Here is a 23,307-nt window from a genome sequence, read left to right as displayed (position 1 = left end):
GGGCCTAAGTACCTTTGAGGACTGGAGCCAACCCGACCTGCCCACAGGCACACCTGGGGCCGGGGCACTCGCCCACCCGCGGGGCCTACAGCTCCCAGAGCCGTGACCACCGACCCTGGGCTCCCGCCTTCCACTGACACCTCTGCGGCTCCTCCGCCGTTGCGCCCGTGGGACTGGGGCGCGGCGCCTCGGGGTGTGGAAGGGAGGCGGGGCCCGGGCTCTCCGGGTGCGGCGGGGATGAAGAGCGGACATGGCGGCGGTCGGTGGCGTCTCCTCGCTGCGCTCCTGCCTGCTGCGCCTGGGGAGAGGGCGACCCCGGCCCGCCGGCTACAGCGGCAGCTGCTCCCCGCGCAGAGCCGCCAGGTACGAGCCCCTCCGGGGGTGGGGGAAGGTCAGTTCCCTCCCGCGGGAGCCGCCTCCCGGGCGGGGAGCTGGGGCTGGATGCGCGAGCCCCTTGGCTGCCCTTCCCGCCGGCGGCTGGGGGCGGCGGTTAACGGCTGGAATTCGATGCTAACGGCTCCTCCGCGAACGTTCGGGGCGGGGGCCGGCAGCGCGCGCGCGGCGGGGCGGGGCTCGGCCCCCCGGGGCAGGCCCGGCCTCAGGGAGCCGTTCTTCCCCGGCACCACTATGCCCATTCAGCCCCTCCTGGGCGGGGGGGGCTTTAAGACCAGGTGACCCCAGTTGTGACGTTGAGCACCCCAGTGAGATGCCCAACTCCCATGTTTGGGTGTCGAAATGGGTGCCTGCCCTGCCAGACAGCCCCTAATACCAGCCAGCAGGGCTCTGACTGCGCCCTGGGTTGGAGCCGGTGGCCAAGCCCAGGTGTGCAAAAATCCTTAGCCAGGCCCGGGAAATCCTGAGATTCTGCCTGAAAATCATGAGATTTTTTCTTTCCGAAATAGTGCAGGTCTGTCTCTTTGCCTTCTGGGCCTCGAGGATTCCCTCGCGCCTCCTTCTCTAGCCTTGCTCTGCAACCGGGGGGGCCGCTTGTTTTTATTTATCCACTAAAATAGGGGTTCTCAGACTGGGGGTCGGGACCTCACAGGAGGTCGTGAGGTTATTACATGGTGGGTCGTGAGCTGTCAGCCTCCACCCCCAAACCCCGCTTTGCCTTCAGCATTTATAATGGTGTTAAATATATAAAAAAGTGGTTTTAATTTATGAGAGTGGAGGGTCCGCACTCAGAGGTTTGATAGGTGAAAGGGGTCACCAGTACAAAAGTCTGAGAACCACTGCACTAAAAGCTGAGATTTGCATGCATTCCTCTGACTCCAGCAGGTGGAGGTTTAAACAAAACTACAAACATTGTCAGACGTGCAATGAAATCATAAGAGTTGCCAGTGTGCCCGACTGAGAGCTAAAATGTAGTGTCTGGGCACCTATGTAAGCACCTACATTTGGCAGTTGGGCTCCCTGATTAATCTCTCCATACAGTCTCTGGATAGGCCTATACTACAGGGACTGTATTGGCATAGCCACATCACAGTAGCTGTGCTGGCATAACCCAATTGTGTAGACACAGCCTACAGTGACAGAAGAGTTTTTCCATTGGTGTAGCAACAGCACCTTCCCAAATGGCGGTAGCTAGGTCAACAGATGCATTTTTCTCTTGACCAGGCTGTGTCCTCATTGGGAATTCTATTGGCATAGCTATCCAGTGTGAATTTTTCATAGCCCTCACAGAAGTAGCTATGTTGATCTAAATTTTAAATGTAGACCAGCGTCACAAGCCATTCAGACAGATTGAATGAGGGAGATAGAATTGCAAAATATTTATTCTGAAAATGGACTTGTTAATGGATTTATTGAAACCTAAGAAAATCCTTAATGCCCAGAAACAAACACCGTAAACATGTTTTGAACCTTAATTGCCCCCGGGAGGGGTACTTGGAAATTTATTTGTATTTTTAAAAGCTTTTATTTGACCAAGAGCCCCTTTTTGCTACCATTTGTTCTGGGTCCAGAATTGCTTCTGTGTTAATAGCCCACAATCTAATATTTTCACTTTGTTAAAGAGTATTCTTCTTTATACAAAGACAATATAATATTGTGGCACTTGTTTGTCCTTTTGTATGTATTATGAAAAAAAGAAATGAAAGATATTGTAGATGGATACATTGTGTTTTAGTATCGTTTGTTCAAGAACTTCGTACAAAAAAGGACTAAATATTTTTTGTGGGAAGTTTGTTCAATATATCACAGAAGCCTTGTGAAGTCTCCCACCTCAACCGTGTAACATATAATTTAATGTGCTCGCCTGCTGGTTTGCTAACTTAATGCATAAGTACTCTTGGTACCCTGGTATGACAATTCTTTGCTCTTGTTGGATATGGAAGAGGCCCTTAACAGAGACCCTTTTTTATCTAGAGTCTGTTCCGAGATAAATATTAGTAACACTGGACTTTAAGTACATCATATGAAAAATATCCTACATGGATGCAATGCTATTTTCTCTTCACTAATTCTAAAAGGAAACAATCTGCCAGCACTACTGTGACAACATTAAGTAAATGTCCACCCGAATAGCTCTTCTTTCATTGTTCTAGAAAATAGTGGAGAGAACTGATCCCATTGTTCCTGAGATGGATGTTGAAAAACATTGCCTTTTTGTATGACTAGTTTTTTGGATATGTGGTGCTTTTTGCTGTTATCGTTTTCCAGATCCGCCAAAAATAATTGCTTCTATGATAATGAATTCAGCAAATCACATGGTTTTGAGTGTATTGATCTTAGGGGCATTGGGATGTCAGAGATTGAAAGGGACAGGATGTAATGGACTATGTGATCTCCTGGGTTTGTAGTATTTCTAAAATTGATGCTAGGCAACTTTATCTTTGTTATATTTTATCAGTTACTGCATTTATTAAGAAGAATTATTCTCTCTGTGTACTATAGTAAATTTATACAAGCTTTAGAAATATAAAACCAGATTATTTCCCTGCTGGGCTTTCTCAGAGCTCAGTTACTGGGGCTTTGTCTATATAGGGAAAAAACATGTGGTGTAACCTAAGGTGAGGGTTTAAACTGATAGTTAAACGAGTATAATTGCCCTGTGTAGACATTCTTATTCTGGCATAAGAGTATCTTTTTTGGTTTAATTTATGTTGCTTGGGAAGGAGTTTATGCTAAACCGGAAAAAAACCACTCTTATACTGGAATAAGAACATCCACATAGGGAGGTTACACTGATAAAACTATGTTAAATATAGCTGGCTGAACTTGCCCGTGTAAACAAGGTCTGAGCAAAAAGGTTTTTCTTCAACTGTTACTCTCATCGACTTGTTTAGTGAACAGAAGTGAAATCTCATGTTTGTTTTTCTGAAGTACTGATATTTTGTTTTCTGACTTAGTAGTTTAATACATATATAAATTTTGCTTTATTTGGAGTAAGTTGTCTAGATTTTGACCTGAGTAGGCAAGTGGGGGGGGGGGAGGAGGGGGAAAGGTTTAAGCTAGGCTTTTTTATGCTTAAAAATTGTTGAAATTCCATTCCTTGATGAAAAGTTGCATACACTTTTCTCACCAATATCATAATTCAGAATAGAAGGAAAGTAGTTTGAGAGTATCGCGGTGCCAGAGGGAGAGATGGCAAAATATTAGAATTTTCAGTTTGTTTTTCTCTTTCAACAATACCTTCTAGACAGAATCAATTATGATTAAATGGACAATTGAAATAATTTACAGGAGTTTGCCAGTCCAAATGCCAAACGTGCAAGTATTTGCCTGCTGTTATAAAAGAGAGTTCAAATAGTTGCCTCAGTTACATAGGGAATCCCTGGATCGTTGGCTTTCTTCAGAAGCATAAGTTAGAGATGTCTCATGCAAAACAATCATCCTATTTGAATTCAGAAAATCTCAATTTTTTTTAGTAGCAGTCTATGCTTGTTTTACTTTAGAGAATTTATGTCCCTGATGGTCTCTTGAATTAGGAAATGAACTTATTTGGAATGTTTTTGTATTAGGCCCACTAATACAAGACAGAGCAACCGTGTGTGTGTTACTACTTCTATATATCTTTTGTAGTGTATTTGTCACCACCTCCTTTAAAGTATGTTAAAACTCGTTTTAGCATTAATAGCAGTTACAGAATTTAAGAGAATGTACTCTAAGCTTCTGTGGATAGCTAGTAAGCAAATAAATAGTTGAAACCCTCATATTTAAGGTGAAAAATAGAATTTACATTACATGATCTTTGCTTTCAATGTAACTGGTATTTTACACTTCTTTAGAATGTTTGCTGCAGATGTGAAAGAATATAGATTAATCTTAAAGAGAGAAATGCACAAGATAGAAAACATTTACTTTGGAAGGAGTATATTTTTGCTTTGGCATTATCTTCTGATTTTTATATCCACATGGACTCCCGGGAACTGGTTTTCAATTTCTGCACATACAACTGTAGTTCCAAATAATAATTTTCAGCAAGTTGGTAGATATTAGCAGGAGGCTTTGAAGCGATAGTAAAAATTTGCAGTTTAGGTATGGTGGAAAAAAAATCTCATAATTAGAATTTCCAGAATGTTCTACTGAAAAGTGATATATTTCTTAATATAACATAATTCATGCAAAACAGTGCCATGAAGAAGTAGAATCAGGTTGTGAATGGCGTGATGTTGAGTTGTGGGACAAGGCTGGGGTGGATACAAGGCAGTGTGTTTATTCTTATTGGTTTCTCTTTTCTCTTCTAGGACCAGCAGAGAGAAGAGATTCCATCTTCCAGAATTCACCACTGTCTGCTTTCCCCCATATGCCCCCTAGACCTGTTTTTTTTTTTTTATCATTAAAGGGATACTGCCAAGTAATATTTTAAAATAATCCTTAATATTAATTTTACCCTAAATTGTGTTTAATTGCACTTAATCTTAATCTTCTTAATCTTCTTAGAAGTCTAAACATCTGTAGCTATATTTTTCTTATATCTTGAATCATCAACAATTTTCATGTTATTTTAGTGTCTTATTGTCGTGCCAAAACATCTTCCTGTCTGTAGACATGTACTTGATTGACGTTACTTTGGGGAAGTAATTTAAGTGTTGCTCTAGTAGAGAAGGTGCACAATACTGGTTTTAGGAGACTTGAAGAAATATTACTTCCTCTAAGTACATTTTTTGTTTGATCAAATAATCAGCTTAAAAATTAATTCAAAGGACAGTACTCATCATACATCAATTTAAAATTGGTCAAAAGTTTGAATCTAAAAACCTTGACGGTGTCCCTTTTTAAAACTCGTTATAAATGTCTTTGTAATTGAAAATATCAGATTACATTTTGCATTGGTAATTTTTAACCTTTGTAGGTGTAATTGCACAAGAAATTGGGTGATGGTTTTGTATTGAATATATAGAGTGGTTAGCCTCTCCCTCTCCAAAAAAAAATCATACTGATCACTGTCACAACAAAACGTGGGCAATTTATTTTACTTAAGTAGAAAATCTAATTATAATAACCATTTATTATTGGTATTGTGCTTTATAAAGTTATCCTACAAATGAAGAATAATTTATTATTCTACTGCACTAATACTTGACATGCACAAGTTTAGTCCTTTTTTAAATGTTGAAATAAATAAATTTTGTTGATGTTATACCTAAAAAAAACAAACCCTTCATTGTATATCTACTATAGTAGTCTCAGGAGTTCTTATTTGTGTAACTGAGATGTTTCAACACACGTGGCAAATATGGCTAATTGTGAAAATATATTAATATATTCTGTCAATGGTTTTTTTTGAATAAAACATGATAAAAAGAATAAGTGTTTATGAATAGCCCCAAAGCATTTAATATCTGTACTTCTTGAAGAATGAATATAATAATGTTAAAAATCAATATGATAGCCTACGCATAACTATTCTTTCTTTGTCCTTACCTTGACTTGAAATAATTTAAACACAAGTGGAAATTGGGCAAAATTTTTGCGGGCTGTTTGGCCAGTAAAGGAAGAAGATGAAGTAGTCTGCAAGAAAAAAGAGGCAGCCTGTGATTATTTTGACAAGACTGTACACTTAGTATATATGAAGAGGAGGCAAGCCCCCAAATCTATTTTATTTATCTTTTCTCCTTCTGGAAAGAGGTTTCTTCATGTTGTTGTATTTCCAGAGAACAACTATAGGCACAGCAAACAGTGAACTTCTGCACCAAACACTGATTTGTGCCACAGAACTATCTACATTTTGGCTCCTGGTGTGTCACCTCGTGTATCTTTTTCATTTTATAGCTGGCCCAGTGGATTAGGGAGGCATTTTTAATAGTCTGGGAATAATATGGTAGTTGTGATGTTAGATTGCTGAATGAGTAAAATGTTGTTAATCTTTGCTCTTCAGGGAATTTGTATTGATGACAGTTGTGCTAAGGTTTTGTAAACTATAATATGGCTAAGGCTAAAGAACATAAAAAATGCAATATATTAAGGTAGTGTTAAAACTCTAATGTTAAAGCCAGGCAAGCAAACATTTTCAAGGCTGGAGAGTGTAGCTATGATCTCAAAGGTACGCTATTGTGTGGTACGATAACTCCCAGAGTTCTCCTTGGCATAGATGGACATACATAAATAATACAGTAAAAATAAGATGGTTGGATCCCATGGATCATGCTAAAGAAAAGAGGTGAAATCCTGGCCACTTTGAAATCAATGGTAAAACTCCCATTGCCTTCAAAAGGGGCCAAGATTTCACATGATGGGTTTGATTCATTACTTCAATGAGTCTTGAGTGAGGAAAGGGTTCACAATCAGATCCAGAGGGAGTAATCAATAATAGCTTCATTGGCAATTCAGAGTTCTATCATCCTAAGTAATACACAGATAACTAAAGCTTAGTGTCCTTAGTGGCAAAGATTAATAATTAGCAAAATTATCCAACAAATTGGGTATTCACCCATGAAAGCTTATGCTCCAATACGTCTGTTCGTCTATAAGGTGCCACAGGACTCTTTGCCACTTTTACAGATCCAGACTAACATGGCTACCCCTCTGATACTTGACAAAATAAAACTCTTATTCCTTTTATGTAACCAGTTTCAAACTGAGAGTTTCCTTTAAAATAGAGTTGCATACCAAACAGCTATGATCTGTTTCTGCAGAAGTACTCAGTGAGAAGTACTTAAGTGAGCTGTGTGTAGTGTTATAGTTCACTTGCATTTTCCTTGGTACAAATAATATTTTAAATAAAATATTGTTATTAGCTAACAGTTACCTAGTTTACAAAGTGCAATTTACGAAGTCACATATCTTTTCTGATAAAGATGAGTTTCATCTCTAAAACTGCTAATAAAATAATTCCAGCATCCTTAAAGTAATTTTAATTTATAAATTAAAGAATACATGGAAGAACCAATTTGGGGACAAACAGGAATTTTTGATCATTTTAAAAATTTAATCCCCTACATATAAATAATCATCCTAGCATATAATGCTCTTTATACCCCAGTAAGACACTGGTTTTCCGGTAATCCTTTTATTTATTTATTTTTTTCAAACTTGATTAAGGGGCTTTCTGCAATTACATTGGGGGGTTAAAAATTCAAAACACTTGAATAACCTCTAAAATGGAAAATGTTCTCTATGTTTTTAACCCAGGCAGAAAAATTTGGTGTGTCAGCTCACTTAGGACTTATTTTACATGCCTGACCACAATATATTCTATATTAGCCTTACCATCTTGGTAAAGGTGAGAGAGAAGATTCAGTGTATGGGTGTTACATTTTCTTTAAAAAATGCGCAAGACTGATTTAGTGCATGCTTTTGTTTGTTTTCTACACATGTCCATGTGTCTTTTTGTTTTGGTTGCTGAGTTTAAGCAGACCCATCCAGCGTTAGCAATTTTGGATAGACTGGCAAAACTATTTATTTTCCTACCCCTCCAAAAGGTATCCATTTACAAAGGGACCAGCCTAAGGATTTTGGGAAGATTTAGCAAGATTGGGTTTGTTTTTGAAGGGAGGTGATAACTACATTTTAACAGGCTCTTTTTACATACAAAGTGTGCCTTTAATGCCTCCCTCCCCCACTAGTCTTATCTTCAATTTATAGAGGCCTATCATAGATAAGGCCATCACTACTGTTTGAGTTTTCATCTTCTTTGGACTTTTATCCAGCAGAAGTAATATGCCTGAAACTGGGCATGGCATTCCAGGTGGGCTTTGCCATGGCCTTCTACAATGGTATAATTTTTCTTGTTTCGCTTACGTTTATTTACATCTTTTGATGTAGCCTGGAATCCTTTTGACCTTCTGTGCTTTAGCTGAACACATTGTGTCCATTTTCATATTAGTGCTAACTTGAAACCTTCCTTTCATTGCCAGTATATTGCAGTACTCTACCCTGCATGTTATAGTTTTTGTATTATAGTTTTTAAACAATCCATCTCAGCTCTTAAATTTGCTCATATTAAAATCCAACATCTGTTTAATAGTTTGCTCCCTTAATGTGTTTAGGTCTTCTTGAAGATGATCTCTGTTGCTTAAAGCATTGATGATGATTTGAATGTCAGTGATTTCAGCAAAATGCACCACTAGGCAGGAACAACCCTCCATTAGGTTGTTAAAATAAATTGAAAAAGCTACATTCTCCTGTGAGCTGTTACCATTTACAATTAGCTCTTGCTTATGCTCGTCTGATTTGCTTTATATTATATTTAGAAGGAACACTAAGTAGGTACAGGTATATCATATTGTCTAAGAAATTTGTTACCTCTCAATACATTGGCATAATACATTGGCATAAAGTTTGTTCTTGACCAAGGTTAATGCACTATATTGATCTGTTGCATTTTTTATTTGGCACTTCATGCTCTAAACCATATTAGTTTATACCACCAATTTCAGCTTGATGGATGTTAGAGTCCTAAATATTTTGTTGTCTGTAAGCCTTGAGTGATGACAGCTCTTTTAGACCTATGCCATGGAGCTGGCGTTACTCTTTAAGGATACAAGCTTGCGCTTAGATGTTTTAGAAGGTTAGACTGGATGTAGAATTAAGAAAATTAGTCCCTTGATAATACAATTACAGTGAAAACTAGGAGGCTAAATGAGAATAATATGATTTCACTTATATACTGTATGATATGTTTTAAAGACCGGCTTCAGAGTAGCAGCCATGTTAGTCTGTATCCGCAAAAAGAACAGGAGTACTTGTGGCACCTTAGACTAACACATTTATTTGAGCATAAGCTTTCGTGGGCTACAGCCCACTTCATTGGATGCATAGAATGGAACATATAGCAAGAAGAGATATAACTTAATTAATTAGCCTCTTACTCCACCTTTTCATGTTCTCTCTCTCTCTCTCTCTCTCTCTCTCTGTGTGTGTGTGTGTGTGTGTGTGTGTGTGTGTATATAAATATAAAGAAGATATATAAAATCTTCTTACTGTATGTTCCATTCTATGCATCCGATGAAGTGGGCTGTAGCCCACAAAAGCTTATGCTCAAATAAATTTTAGTCTCTAAGGTGCCACAAGTACTCCTGTTCTTTTTATGTTTTTAAAGAGCAGATTAAATACATGTAGCATTGCTCAACACAGGTGACTATCAATATTTAAGTGGCATAACAAGTGCAGAAAAGGAGAGATCAGTGCCAAAGTATTGTAATAGCCAAAGCATGTAGCATGCAAGATGAGAGAGAACCACATGAAGGGTAAATAAGGGCATGTATATAACTGAGAAGCATGAAATTACACCTGTCTCCTATCTCTAGTATCATAGTTAAGGAAGGATAGTGTTTCCCAATACAAAGTATTGGGGGGAGAAAATGGCTAAATCCAGCTTTTGAATGAAAAGAAAAGAACATCAACTGTATATTAGTGGTTCCACTTAAGCTGATACATATTTATGTTTTTATTGGCTTTGCTGTGGAATAAATGGAGTTTGTTCTCACTAGGTTGTTTATATCAACCACCGAACTTTCAAGGATGCCGCCTGGGTTGGTAGTATTACACCTTTTCTTAAAAAATACTTTCTAAACAAAGTTATTCTTGTTACTCACATATAATTCACTTATTCTGCTCTGAACTGAGTTCAATTTAGGGCTTGGTCCCTTGCATAGTGTGTGCATGTGCGTATGTACAGACAGAAAACCATATTTCTCTTTCAGAAGAAGGAAACAAGATGTGTGAGTGGGAGGTGTCTTGCTCATAATCCTGCTTCCTATCTAGAAAAGTGGGAGCAAGCTTCCTATAGGATTCTGATCCTTGTATCATGGATATGTGGACTACCAGCAGTTATCCTGATGTTGTGTGTAAGAATAGAACACTGGTACCCTCCTATGTGCAGTTCTATGTTTCGGAGGAAGAGTAGACATGTCCACTGGTACTTGGCACTTCATATATATCTTGTAAATCTTACTTTCAGAAGTTTAAATGTTATCTATAAAATGAAGTCAGATATAATAGACATATCTTAATATAGAAAGATATACTATTCCTGTCTAGAAACAATATTTAATAAATATATATATATCATGCTTGGCTTCCTTGGTTTTCCTTGGAATGTGTGAAAAGATAAGGAGTTGAAATATTCGAGGAAACAAACACATAATTACTTCAGAGGAGAGGGAGTCAAAGCAGGGTCATATTAAATGCCGGCAGTGTTGGCACAGAGCTAATATGCACATTTACATATATCAGACAGGTGAGACTGGAAAACAGTGGGGGTATAGACAGGCGAGTCTGAGTCTAAGATGGAATTGATCCTGAGGACGCTCTTGTCCAAGTGAATGACTTCCATTTTCAAAGAGTTAACTGAGGGATGTTGAGAGAAAGCTGCAAACTCAATTTGAGACAAAGTCAACAGAAAAGAGTTGGTAAAGGGGCTGAAATATAAGTTCAGTTAAGTATCAGCAGCATAAGAGTGGCAGTTAAGGTTAAATGTTGTTATAATAAGACCGAGAGAGAAGGCTAAAGTTTACTAAAAAACTGCAGCTAGTGAGGAATTCAGCCGCTCACTTGCTTAGCAGTGCTTCTAGCAGGCCACCTATTAAGCTGTACTCCATAGTCCATTATCCTATTTTCAAGTACAGTTCAAGGTGTACTTACTACTTAAAGACCATATTACAATCAGGGACAATTGAATGTCACGATGGACAAGTTTTTAATGTTGCTCCTGCTTATAAAATGCAGATCCTATTTTCTTCATGCACCTCTTGAAATCAGTGAGAATTCTGGCTATGTAAAATGTACAGGATTGAGCCTTAAAGTTTGGGGAGTTGCTATCTTTATGAACTGCAATACTTTACTTCAGCTTGTAAAGTGCTAACCCCCTTCTAAGAGAGAGAGATTTTATTTTTTAAAATGTTATTTGTAGTTATAGAATTTGTCTGACCTCTAGTTGTTGGATGTGTGAAAGAGAGAGAGTGAAGCTGTGAAATGGTACAAAAATCCTCAATGTTTCTTCGGTCTGTATCCCGAACAACATATAGCATGCTGACTACTAATAAGACAGTGTTTAGAACCCACTTACTCTGCCTCTGATTCTTAGGCCTTGTCTACACTACCAAGTTTTATCAACAAAAACTGCCTTTTGTCATCAAAACAGTGAATGCATACACACTGCAATGTGACTTTTGTCGGGAAAAATGCCTGGTTTTGGAGACAAAATACTACCACTCCGATGAGAGACATATGTCTATTTCCTCTAATTTTTTCTCGACAAAGTGCCAGTGTAGACACCACACTTGATTTCATCACTTTAATTGGCCTCCAGGAGGTGTCCCACAATGCCCATCGTGACCGCTGTGGTCAGCAATTTGAACTCCACTGCCCTGCAGCCAGGTAAACAACCATCCGTCCCTCCCGCTTGGAAGCCCTAGGAATTCTTGAAATTCCATTTCCTGCTAGATCAGCATGGAGAGGTCTCATTGCTTCTTCCCAGGTGACCATGGCAGGTTATTGCACCAAACACTCTCTCTCGCTTGGACCATTGTGGAGCTGTTGGATCTAATCAGGATATGGGGAACGGAGGCTGTGCAGTCACAGCTGCGCTTGAGCCGTAGGAATTGGGATACCTTCGGGCACATTTCTCGAGGCCTGTGCGAAAAGGGCTATGATTGGGACCGCTGCAGTGCAGAGCGAAGATAAAGGAGCTGAGGCCGGCGTACCATAATGTGAGGGAGGCAAACCGTCACTCCAGTGCTTCACCTAAGACCTGCTGGTTCTATAAGGAGCTGGACGCTATCCTCGGAGGCAACCCCACCTCCACCGCTGAGAGCCTCGTGGATACTTCAGTGGGCCTGGAGGTGGCGGAAGGAGGACCTAACCTGGAAGACAAAGTTATTGATGAAGAGGTGGAATTAGATGACGATGTGGAGCTCTCGAGGGGGTTGCCTGGGGGGGGCAGGCAGCCAGGAACTGTTCTCCACTCCAGAGGTGTCTAGCCAGTCTCAGCAGTTGCTCTCTGGCAAGCAAAGCAGTAGAGGAGATGGCTGTGATTTGCATAGTGTGGAGGTGGGTTGGGTGTATAGAAATGTGGATGGATGGCTATGTTTCTGTCAGCTGGACATTTCCCTGTGTAGCTAATCGGTACAGTGGAACAGGGTGTTGATGCACGGTGAGATCTCAAGGGAATCCTCCAGAGAGATCTCCAGGAAAGTTCCGTAACAGAGCAGCTTTGTTCCTTCTCCCACTGTAGGAAATTTTCTCATGCCATTCGGCAACCTCTTGTGCAGGGACGAAAGCAGCACACAGGAGAGCAGCATAGGGAGCAGGGCGGAAGCTGCAAGCATGGAGTAGATGTACCCTCGTTTCCCTGCTTACCCTTAGTAGTGAGATGTCTGCTAGAATTACCCCTGCCTGTGGAAAAGTGTGGGAGAATTTTAGAATGTTTTCCCTAGTCGGCTACACCACAACCCTTGCAGAGTGTGTGCTCTTTTCCCCATGTGGAGCACCCACCCCCACCAACACTCACCATGCTTTGGGTGTTCGCAGAGATGTGTGCCTACCAAGGGACAGTGAGAAAGTGATTATGTTGCAAAAAGTGTATTTAACTGAGATGTTTCAATGCTGTGTGTGAATTTAACAATCCCGCTTCTATGCATTGTCCCTTGTGCTTTGGTAGATGTGGACTTCAGGAGCACCCCCCGCACCCTGGCGGAGCATCTCTGCCAGATAAGAAAGCGCCCAAGACACAGCAAAGAAGACACATTCCGGGAGGTACTGCACTGCTCCAATGCAGAGAAAAGGGAATGGAAGGAGAGCTGGGAAGCCAAACAGCAGGACAGGAAAGAGAATCAGGAGTTTAAGGATGCAACTGAGTGGATGATTAAAGTAATGGAGGAGCAAACGCAGATGCTGAAGTCCTTAATAATGCTGCAGACTGAGCAGATCTGAGCCTGCCCTCCCCTGCAGCATATTCAGAACTCTTTTCCATGCCCCTCCCCACCCAAACTCCACCCGCACAGTCCTTTCCACTGTCCGGGACTTCTCAGTTTCCCCCTCACTCCACCCCCTCAGACAACTTTCACAATGATAGGTGGATTTACACACAGCTGTGAAAGTCTGCCCTTCCCTGGTACCTCCTTTCCCACCAAGCATCTTTTGTGTGTGCTATTTCTTGTGCAATAAAAGCAAAGTTTTCGCATGATAACTCATCTTTGTTTCCTGCAAATTGAGATTGCAGGCACTACCAATAAATGCACAGGCATGTTAATCATGTGCTTACTGGAACGTAAGGCCCCAAATGTCACCATTGTTTTCTAGGAAAACTACTTGTAATGTAACATCGAAGCACCAATCACAATTATATACGTCACTGGTTCCCATTTTCAAATTGTTGTCTCAAAGCCTCCCTGATTCAAATTGCCCCCCTCTGGGATCCTCTGATAGTTGTGGTATCTGGCTGCTCAAAATCAGCAGCCAAGCAGTCTGCCTCAACACTCTACCCGTAAGAAAACCTTGTACCCTTAGCTTCACAGAGATTATGCAAGGACAGCATGCGGCTATGACCATGGGAATATTATCCTCATTAAGGTCTAACCTGGCATAAAGGCATCGCCCGTGTGCCTTTAATCTGCCAAAGGCACATTCAACTGTCATCCGGCACCTACTCAGCCTGTTGTTGAACCGCTCCTTACTGCTGTCCAGGTGTCCTGTGTAAGGTTTCATGAGCCATGGCTGTAAGGGGTACGCTGGGTCTCCCAGGATCAACAACCCCCACTGGAATCTTCTGGTTTGGAAAGAAAGTCCCCGCTTGTAGCTTTCTGTACAGGCTGGTGTTCCTGAAGATGTGTACGTCATGCACCTTCTGGACCACTCTCTGTTGATGTCAGTGAAATGCCCATGGTGATCCACAAGCGTCTGCAACACCATGGAGAAGTACCCCTTCCTTTTGATGTACTCCATCGCAAGGTGGTCTGGTGCCAAATTTGGAATATGTGTGCCATCTATCGCCCCTCCACAGTTAGGGAAACCCATTTCTGCAAAGCCGTCCACTATTTTATGCACATTTCCCAGAGTCACGGTCCTTCGTAGCAAGATGTGATTTAATGTCCTGCACGTTTGCATTAACGCAGCCCCAAAGGTTGACTTCCCCACTCCAAATTGATTTGCAACTGACTGGTAGCTTCCACACAGCGATTGCCACTTGCTTTTCTACCAATAGGGCAGCTCTCATCCTGGTGTCTTTGCACCGGATTGCTGGGACAAGTTCTGCACACAGTTCCAGGAAGGTGGCTTTCCGCATCCAGAAGTTCTGTAGCCACTGCTTATGATCCCACACTGCATGACGATACAATTTTATCATTCAGTGCTTGTTTCTAGAGCCCAAAAGCAATGGTCTACCCTATGCAGCTGTTCTGTGAGTGCCAAAAGCAATCTAAAGTTGCTCCTATCCATATCATGTAGCATGTCAGGCGTCTGTGAGTCGTCTTCAGTTAGGAACTTCACAATTAACTGCACTGCCATCTGCTGTGTCTTCATGAGAGGTAACGGAACATAGGAGAGCAGGGCGGGATCCATCCCTTCTCACAAAGATGCTAGGGTGCACAGCAAAGGAGGACCGTTGCAAAAATGCTGCAAAAGAAAGCCAGAAGCTCATGGAATGCTGGGACAGAAAGCAATGCATCATGGGACATTGAGCCCGGTCCTAAGCTGCGCCGCGATCCGCTCTGCCTTCCCACAATACCTAGCAACAGAAAGTGTCGAGCTGGACTGTAGGATAGGTACCCACAGTGCATTGCTCACACTGTCGATGATAGTGCCCCCACTGTGGATGCGCTCTGCTCAGAGGGTGTGAGTCTGAACATGACTTTCGGATTTTATTATGTCGATTTTTGAGTGTCGACATCACTTTTGTCGACAAAACTTTTGTAGTGTAGACAAGGCCTTACCTATTTAGGAGAGACTTTAGAACTATCTAATCCAACTGCTCTGTGACCTAGCTTTATTTATATTTTTTTAATTCTTCTTATTTTGCATCAACAATGTTTACCTTTATAAATTTGGAGAAACTCTGGTGAACTAATTGTTCTCATAAATGGAGCATTCCCAACCCCTGTTGGATTTCAGTTCCTTCATCCTATGAAATAATATCCCCTCTTTTATCTAGATTGAGCTTCCACCAGCTAGTTCTCACCCACCGCCTTATCTCAAGAAGGCCCTGGGAAAGCAAGGAAATGGCACCATCTAGATCTGATAAAAGGGATTATATTGTAAATAACAGGACAATTATAGCCTTGAACTAAGTATGGGGCAGGAGTATCTCCTACTTTGTGGGTGTGGGGCGGGGGGAGGAGGGGAGCCACAGGAAGGTTTTAAGGAAGGATATCTCTAATCAGATTCCCTTGGACTTTATCCCCAGACTCCATTCCCAATCCCATGGACTTCTGGGGATTAACATGATGCAGCCAGCTTTGTGTCTGAGGAAAGTGAAGCAACAGTGCCACACAGGTGGCTGAGCTGCCCTTTTGTATGTGTGGGGGTTCTCTGGACGCAGGACCTTCCACTTCTTTATGGCTTAGAAAGCAACTGGCATGCCATACTTGAGCTTTATACTATCATTTATACATCATTCAAACAGCAGATCTATCTCCATTGGTCCCAACATTTGTAAATATATAATACAGTAGATCTGAGTATTTTAGGCATTTTGATTGTGAAATTTTTGACTTAAGATTGTAGGTTTTTAATGCTTGAATTTGTATCGTTGTCTTTATAGTGATGAAGCAATCATTATCTCAGGGACTCAGCTTGCTAAAGAAGTCTATAAAGAAGTCCAGAGGGATGTAGAATCATGGATGTCCCTCGGGAACAAGAGACCTCATCTCACTGTCATTTTAGTAGGGGACAACCCAGCCAGTCATACATATGTAAGAAATAAGATGAAGGCAGCTGCTGCTGTAGGTATGTGATGAATAAGAACAAATGTCTGCATATTAAGAAAGAGATTTTGTTCTTGTTCAAAATGACCAATATCTTTGGATTCATTTTGCATCATTTCCCTTTCTGAATACCAATGATTTACATACTGTGGACAATATTGTATTGTCATACTGCAGGAATATAGTCAAAAGGCAAACAAAGAAAACTATGTTCATATTATATTAATATTAGGCATGAGAGTGGTGTTGGCCTACAATGAAGTAATTTTCTACACTTTAAATGTTTTTGAATAAATTATTTGCATGCTTTCCTCAGAGATCAGAAACTAAGGGAAACCACAGGGGGGGAAATGCTTATGGCTACTCAACTCTTTGTATGGTGCTTTTTGGCAATACCCTGTATTTGCCTGCCCTGGAAAGACAGATGATGAAAGGTAATCAAGTGGAAGTCACTCCAGTTTCTGGTCCTCCCCAAAAGCTACCCCAGGATAACTTATTTTAAACTTTTAGATAAATTTAAGAGATTACCTTTCCAATCTGAATTAATCTTTCTCTATAACTAGGACAGCCACCTGAATCCCTAGAAACAAGTTCTAATATCCTAGAATTTGAGGGAACTGAGCTTGTGAATTGACACATCTCAAAAGAAGTAGCTACATTTTGTAGGAAAATTTCATATCATAATCTCATGATTGCAAGGCATTATATAAAACTATAGCCACAGTACCTTGTGGAATTCCTTTTGCCATTGAATACCTTCTTTCTGGATTCATAAATAAAAGCAACAGCGTCACACCTCTAAATCCAAAAAGCAGCAGTCTCAGCATTAAGAATAGTGTAAATAGCTCATAGATTCTGCAGTTGAGGGCCCAGTCCGATAGACCACACTGCCTCACAGCTACTCCCCATAACTCGTCTACCTCTTTTGCACTATCAAAATTCTGAAAAGCTTCTGCTTACAATTCCATCTCAGAGGCTGATTATTTCTCCATTCTAAAGGCCTGGCTTCATTTCTTCAAATGTAAGTTCTAAGCATGCTCAGTTCTCGTTCACTTCTGAAAGTCAGGCCACTTATTTGTATGATTAAATAAGGATTTAGTTGCCTAACTTTAGATACTATTTTAAAAATGCATGCCTTTAGCTATGGATATCTTTCTGAAATCAGTCCCCTTTAATAGCTTCTACCAAGTATCATTTATAGCAATAATATCCCTGGCTAGGATTAAGTTGCCCAAACTTTCTGACGAACACGTCTTTCAATATTCCTTAGAGCGGGCTTAGGATTCTTGCTTAAAGAGGGTACCTATTTTCATAAGACAAAGCACATTCATTCTTTGGTTCAGATATCATCATTAAAACAATAAGAAAATTATGTGAAACCACAAAGAACCTCACAAAAAAATCACATCTTCTATCCTCCTCAAGCAAAAATAAAGCATATAAGGTCATCTAGGCCATCTTCCTGAAAAATGAGAGGGAGAAAAAGGATTCAGGTCTTCCCTAACAAAATTTTAAAAATAGGTTAAAATCAGTTTTTGTACCCTTCGGTTATGGTGTAACTACAAGAAGTACATCTACATCTCGGCATAAAGAAAACTGTCATTCCTAGCAAATATATGTAGTGCAGCCAGTTGCTCAGCTACAATATTATTTTCATTCTACCTAATAGACACATTACTTCTTCCACACAAGTACTCCTTTTCTTTTTGCGAATACAGACTAACTCGGCTGTTATTCTGAAACCTGTCATTACTTCTATAGAGGCAGAATTTCACCTCCTACCTTACATCAGTCTTTTGATCACAGTGAAAATTCAGTAGCAGTGAAGAAAGGAATAACAGGAGATATACTGATTATATAATTAATTTTAACAGTGCTAGCTGGTTCTGTGTCCCCACTACCTTAAAGGAGGCAGACCATCCTGTTACAGTTTTGCTTTTTACCCCTATTTTCATCTTCTTCGATTTTGACATGTTCACCTTGCTTGGAAAGGGTTATAGATTATACTATGGGACAGGATGCTCTGACACCATGTTGATGAGTGTGGTATAAGAATATAAAACAGATAGGTGTCCTTAAGAACACCGGCTTTAAACAAAAATACTTGTCTTGTACATTATTACCTGTAGTAGTGAAAAGAATGAATTGGCCCACTAATAGTCAGTTGGCTTTATATATTTTTAGATTAAATTGTATCGTTTTCATGCACTAGGTTTTGTATTAAGTTAAAAACAAAACAAAAAAATTGAACTGCTCAGGAATGTCATATGATGTTGCAAAAATCTTTATTTTTCCCCTATCGTTTTATTATTTCAATTCATAGGGAAGATGGAGAACTTGGTATATAAGACAAAATGAGAATTGTGTTATATTGTCTTATCAATAGAAGAATTACTTTTATTATTATAGATGTTTCCTCTAAGATCCTGCAGAAAAATACATTTAATGATGACTACATTGGAAGAATAAGCAGACCTCCTGAATTAACACCACAGTGTAAATGGAAATCTGAATCACTTTGATATCAATACAACTACAATTCTATGATGTTGCTTGACAAATTATTTTATTAGGATTTTCCAAACGTATATAAATCTGTTTTAATATTGTTAGACTAACTGAATTAAGACATTTAACTTCCTATGAATTTCTTTATAAGGTTACACATGAATTATATATGCATACTATTAAAATTAAACAGAAAAGGTGACATTTTCATAAGTGCTCATTGAAGACAGTCAATAGGAGCAGAGTTGAGCGAGTGCTGGGCACTTCTGAAAATCTCACCCAAAATGTCACCGCTCACCTTAGAAAAAGCTTTCACTATGCAAATGTCTTTTGTTTTGCTTTTTTATCAGGCATTTGTAGTGAGATAATACTGAAGCCTAAAGACATTTCTCAGGAAGAACTTTTAGATCTAACTGCCAAATTAAACCATGATTCAAGAGTTAATGGTATATTAATCCAGCTACCTCTTCCAGGTAAGTAATGCAGTTTTATTATATGCTTTAAATTTGGGCAATGGTAAGGGAAAAACTGTAAACAACTTGTGTATACAAGCTGCACCCCATTGGTATAAAAAGCTCTTTAGAGGAAACTGCTGATTATAATGAGTCTGCTGTGTGATGCTTACACCTGATATTTAATATTGATTCCTTATTTTGTCCTATATCTCATGAATGAAACAGTGGAGATTATTCTTATTGAATCTGAGGTTTCTTATCAAATGCACAAATTTCCCTGTTAATCTGATTAAGAGGATAGGTATCTGTTCATGCCCCGGAATATTGTGCATCTCATGTATTTTCTGGAAGGTGGACAGGAATTATTCTATAAGTCAGTCTCTTTATAAATTGTGCAGACTTTCTCCCACTCCCTTGTGCTGTGTGTGAGAGGGGGTGGGGTTATTCTCACTGGATGGGGAAGCTGTGACATACCTGGGTACAGTCCAGACTAATGAGTAGCTGTGTCACTCCGCCCTGTAACCTGGGGTGCCCTTTCCAATGCTTTGCTGCTGAAGCCACCAGCTTGGACTGCTCACAAACAGCCTCCAGCATATAAGTCACTCCCAGCTCTGTGTCTCTTGTGTGCTGCAGCCACACCTTGTCTCTTACCAGTCTTAAAAATCCCCACAGGGTGATCCCAACACATTCCCAGTTCCAGATTTTTCCCCAGAATAGAATCCTAGGGTTAGAAGGGACCACAAGAGTCATCTAGTCTAACCACCTGCCAAGATGCAGGATTTGTTGTTCCTAAACCATCCAAGACAGATGGCTAGCCAGCCTCCTTTTGAAAACCTCCAGTGAAGGAGCTTTCACAACCTCCCTAAGCAGTCTGTTCCATTGTCCTACTGTTCTTACAGTTAGAAAGTTTTTCCTGAGATTTAATCTAAATCTGCCATGCTGTAGTTTGAACACATTGCTGCCATGCTGTAGTTTGAACACATTGCCTCTTGTCCTGCCCCCTGTGGCAAGAGAGAACAATTTTTCTCCATCTATTTTATGGCAGGCTTTCAAGTATTTGAAGACCACTATCATGTTCCCCCTCAGTCTCCTCTTTTCCAAAGTAAACATTTCCAGTTCCTTTAGCCTTTGTTCATAGGTAGGGCCCTACCAAATTTGTGGCCATGAAAAACGCGTCGTGGACCATGAAATCTGGTCTTTTGTGTGCTTTTACCCTATACTATACAGATTTCACAGGGGAGACCAGAGTTTCTCAAATTGGGGGTCCTGACCCAAAAGGGAGTTGCAAGGGGATCACAAGGTTATTTTAGGAGGATTGCGGTATTGCCATCCTTACTTCTGCGCTGCCTTCAGAGCTGGGCATCTGGAGAGCGGTGGCTGTTGGCCGGGCACCCAGGTCTGAAGGTAATGCCCCGCCAGCAGCAGCACAGAGGTAAGGATGACAATACCGTACCATGTCACCCTTACTTCTGTGCTGCCGCCTTCAAACCTGGGCTGCCGGAGAGTGGCGACTGCTGACTAAGGGGTCGGCTCTGCAGGCAGCCATGCAGAAGTAAGGGTGGCAATACCGTACCATGCAAACCTTACTTCTCTGCTGCTGCTAGCAGCAGCCACCGCTCTCCAGCTGCCCAGGATAGCTCAGTGGTTAGAGCATTGGCTTGCTAAGCCCAGGGTTGTGAGTTCAGTCCCTGAGGGGGCCATTTAGGGATCTGAGGCAAAAATAAGGGATGGTACTTGGTCCTGCAGTGAAGGCAGGGGACTGAACTCAATGACCTTTCAATGTCCTTTCCAGTTCTGTGAGATGGGATAGAATAGGAACACTGCACAGACACAATATGGTATTTAAATGTGTGTCAAGGAAAATAATTTATCATATTAAAATATAATTGTTATAATAAAAACTGATTAGGTAACACACACAAATATATGAGCAACAGTAATTATAAAAATGGGCCATTAGAAATATAAGATCTGATTGCTTTGCTAACTGCTTCACTGTTACTGACTGCAAGGAAGTCCTAATTTTACAAGTGAGTTAAACCTTTCTTGATAGAAGTACTTTGAACTACTTAATGATTTGCTCCAACTACTTGTTAATTCACAGAAGTGGAGCTCCAGAAATCACTAGTTAATGTGACCCCTGTATAGGTGTACATGGAGGTGTCCCTTCACAGGTGGCACTCAGATCGGCGCGTGTGCAGCATGGGACAAGCATATGAGATGTTCATGTTTACATAACTCAGTACGCACCCATGGATACTATGGCAGATGCAGTCTGGTAGTGCAAATGTCAAGAGATTTAACCATTTTAGGCCTTTACCTTTTAGACACAATCCTTTGCTTGAGTCCCAGTGTGCAGGCCATATATATTTCTCCTGATGAGCCCAACACACTCCTTGGGGTGGTTTGAGGGAGAGATAGGGTCCTGGTTCCCCATATTCATTTTGAGGTGCTGTGTGTCATACTGGCATTTGGCAGCTGCTATGTATTCCCCTCCATCTCAAAGGGTATGTCTACACTATGAAATTTGGTCGATTTTATAGAAGTCGATCTTTAGAAATCGAGTTTATACAGTGTACGTCCCCACTCAGTGCATTAAGTTGGCGAAGTGTATCCTCAATACCATGGCTAGCATCAACTCACAGAGTGGTGCACTGTGGGTAGCTATCCCACAGTTTCCGCAGTCTCTGCTGCCCATTGGAATTCTTGGTGAAGCTCCCAATGCCTGATGGGGCAAAAACATTGTCGCGGATGGTTTTGGGTACATGTTGTCAGTCTCCCCTCTCTCCCTCCCTCTGTGAAAGCAACAGCTGACAATCATTTCGCGCCTTTTTTCGTGTGTTACCCATGCAGACGCCATAGCACGGCAAGCATGGAGCCCGCTCCGCTCACCGCTGCTGTTGTGAGCATTGTAAACACCTCACGCGTTATCCTGAAATATGTGCAGAACCTGGCTAAGAGACGCCAGCATGAGGATGATTGTGAGGAGGACATGGACACAGACATTCCTGAAAGCATGGATTGTGGCAATTGGGACATCAGGGGAGCAGTGGGGCTGGTTGATACAGTGGAACACCAATTCTGGGCCCAGCAAACAGGCACAGGCCAGTGGGACCACATAGTGTTGCAGGTATGAGATGATTCCCAGTGGCTGCGAAACTTTCGGATGCGTAAGACCACTTCCCTTGAACTTTGTGAGTTGCTTTCCCCCACCCTGAAGCACAGGAATACAAAGTTGAGAGCTGCCCTGACAGTTGAGAAGCAAGTGGCAATAGCCCTGTGGAAGCTTGCAATGCCTAACTACTACCGGTCAGTTGGGAATCAATTTGGAGTGGGCAAATCTACTGTGGGGACTGCTGTGATCCAAGTAGCCAATGCAATCACTGATGTTCTGTTATCAAGGGTGGTGACTTTGGGAAATGTGCAGGTCATAGTGGATGGCTTTGCTGCAATGAGGTTCCCTAACTGTGGTGGGGCTATAGACGGAACGCATATCCCCATCTTGGCACTGGACCACCTTGCCAACCAGTACGTAAACTGCAAGGGGTACTTCTCAATGGTGCTGCAAGCACTGTTGGATCCCAAGGGACATTTCAACGTGGGATGGCCAGGAAAGGTGGATGATGCTCGCATCTTTAGGAACTCCGGGATGTTCGAGCAGCTGCAAGAAGGGACTTACTTCCCAGACCAGAAAATTACCACTGCGGATGTTGAAATGCCAATAGTTATCCTTGAGGACCCAGCCTACTCCTTGGTCCCTTGGCTCATGAAGCCATACACAGGCAGCCTGGACAGTAGTAAGGAGCAGTTCAACTATAGGCTGAGCAAGTGCAGAATGGTGGTGGAATCTGTCTTAGGATGTTTAAAAGCTCGCTGGCGCTGTTTGCTGACTAGGTTAGACCTCAGCACAACCAACATTCCCATTGTTATTGCTGCTTGCTGTGTGCTCCATAATATCTGTGAGAGTATGGGGGAGACGTTTATGGTGGGGTGGGAGGTTTAGGCAAATCGCCTGGGGGCTGATTTTGAGCAGCCAGACA

The 23,307-nt window shown here is 41.3% G+C and overlaps 1 protein-coding gene across 1 annotated transcript in view; it reads left to right on the top strand.

The window, feature by feature from the left end:
- The first annotated feature begins 238 nt into the window (after positions 1-238).
- Positions 239-23,307, top strand: part of MTHFD2L (methylenetetrahydrofolate dehydrogenase (NADP+ dependent) 2 like) — a 58,844-nt gene continuing 35,775 nt past the window's right edge. Inside the window, exons 1-3 of the mRNA XM_084627142.1 lie at positions 239-363; positions 16,142-16,326; positions 19,163-19,285. Of these exons, the coding sequence (XP_084483268.1) occupies positions 251-363; positions 16,142-16,326; positions 19,163-19,285 (421 nt within the window). The 5' untranslated portion in view covers positions 239-250. The remainder of the gene's footprint in view (positions 364-16,141; positions 16,327-19,162; positions 19,286-23,307) is intronic.

Source organism: Lepidochelys olivacea (genome assembly GCF_965140295.1).
Source record: "Lepidochelys olivacea isolate rLepOli2 genome assembly, chromosome: 4".
In the NCBI taxonomy this organism is placed as follows: Eukaryota; Metazoa; Chordata; order Testudines; family Cheloniidae; genus Lepidochelys; species Lepidochelys olivacea.
Note: the sequence above shows the minus strand (reverse complement) of the source record. Positions and strands in the feature narration are given on the sequence as shown.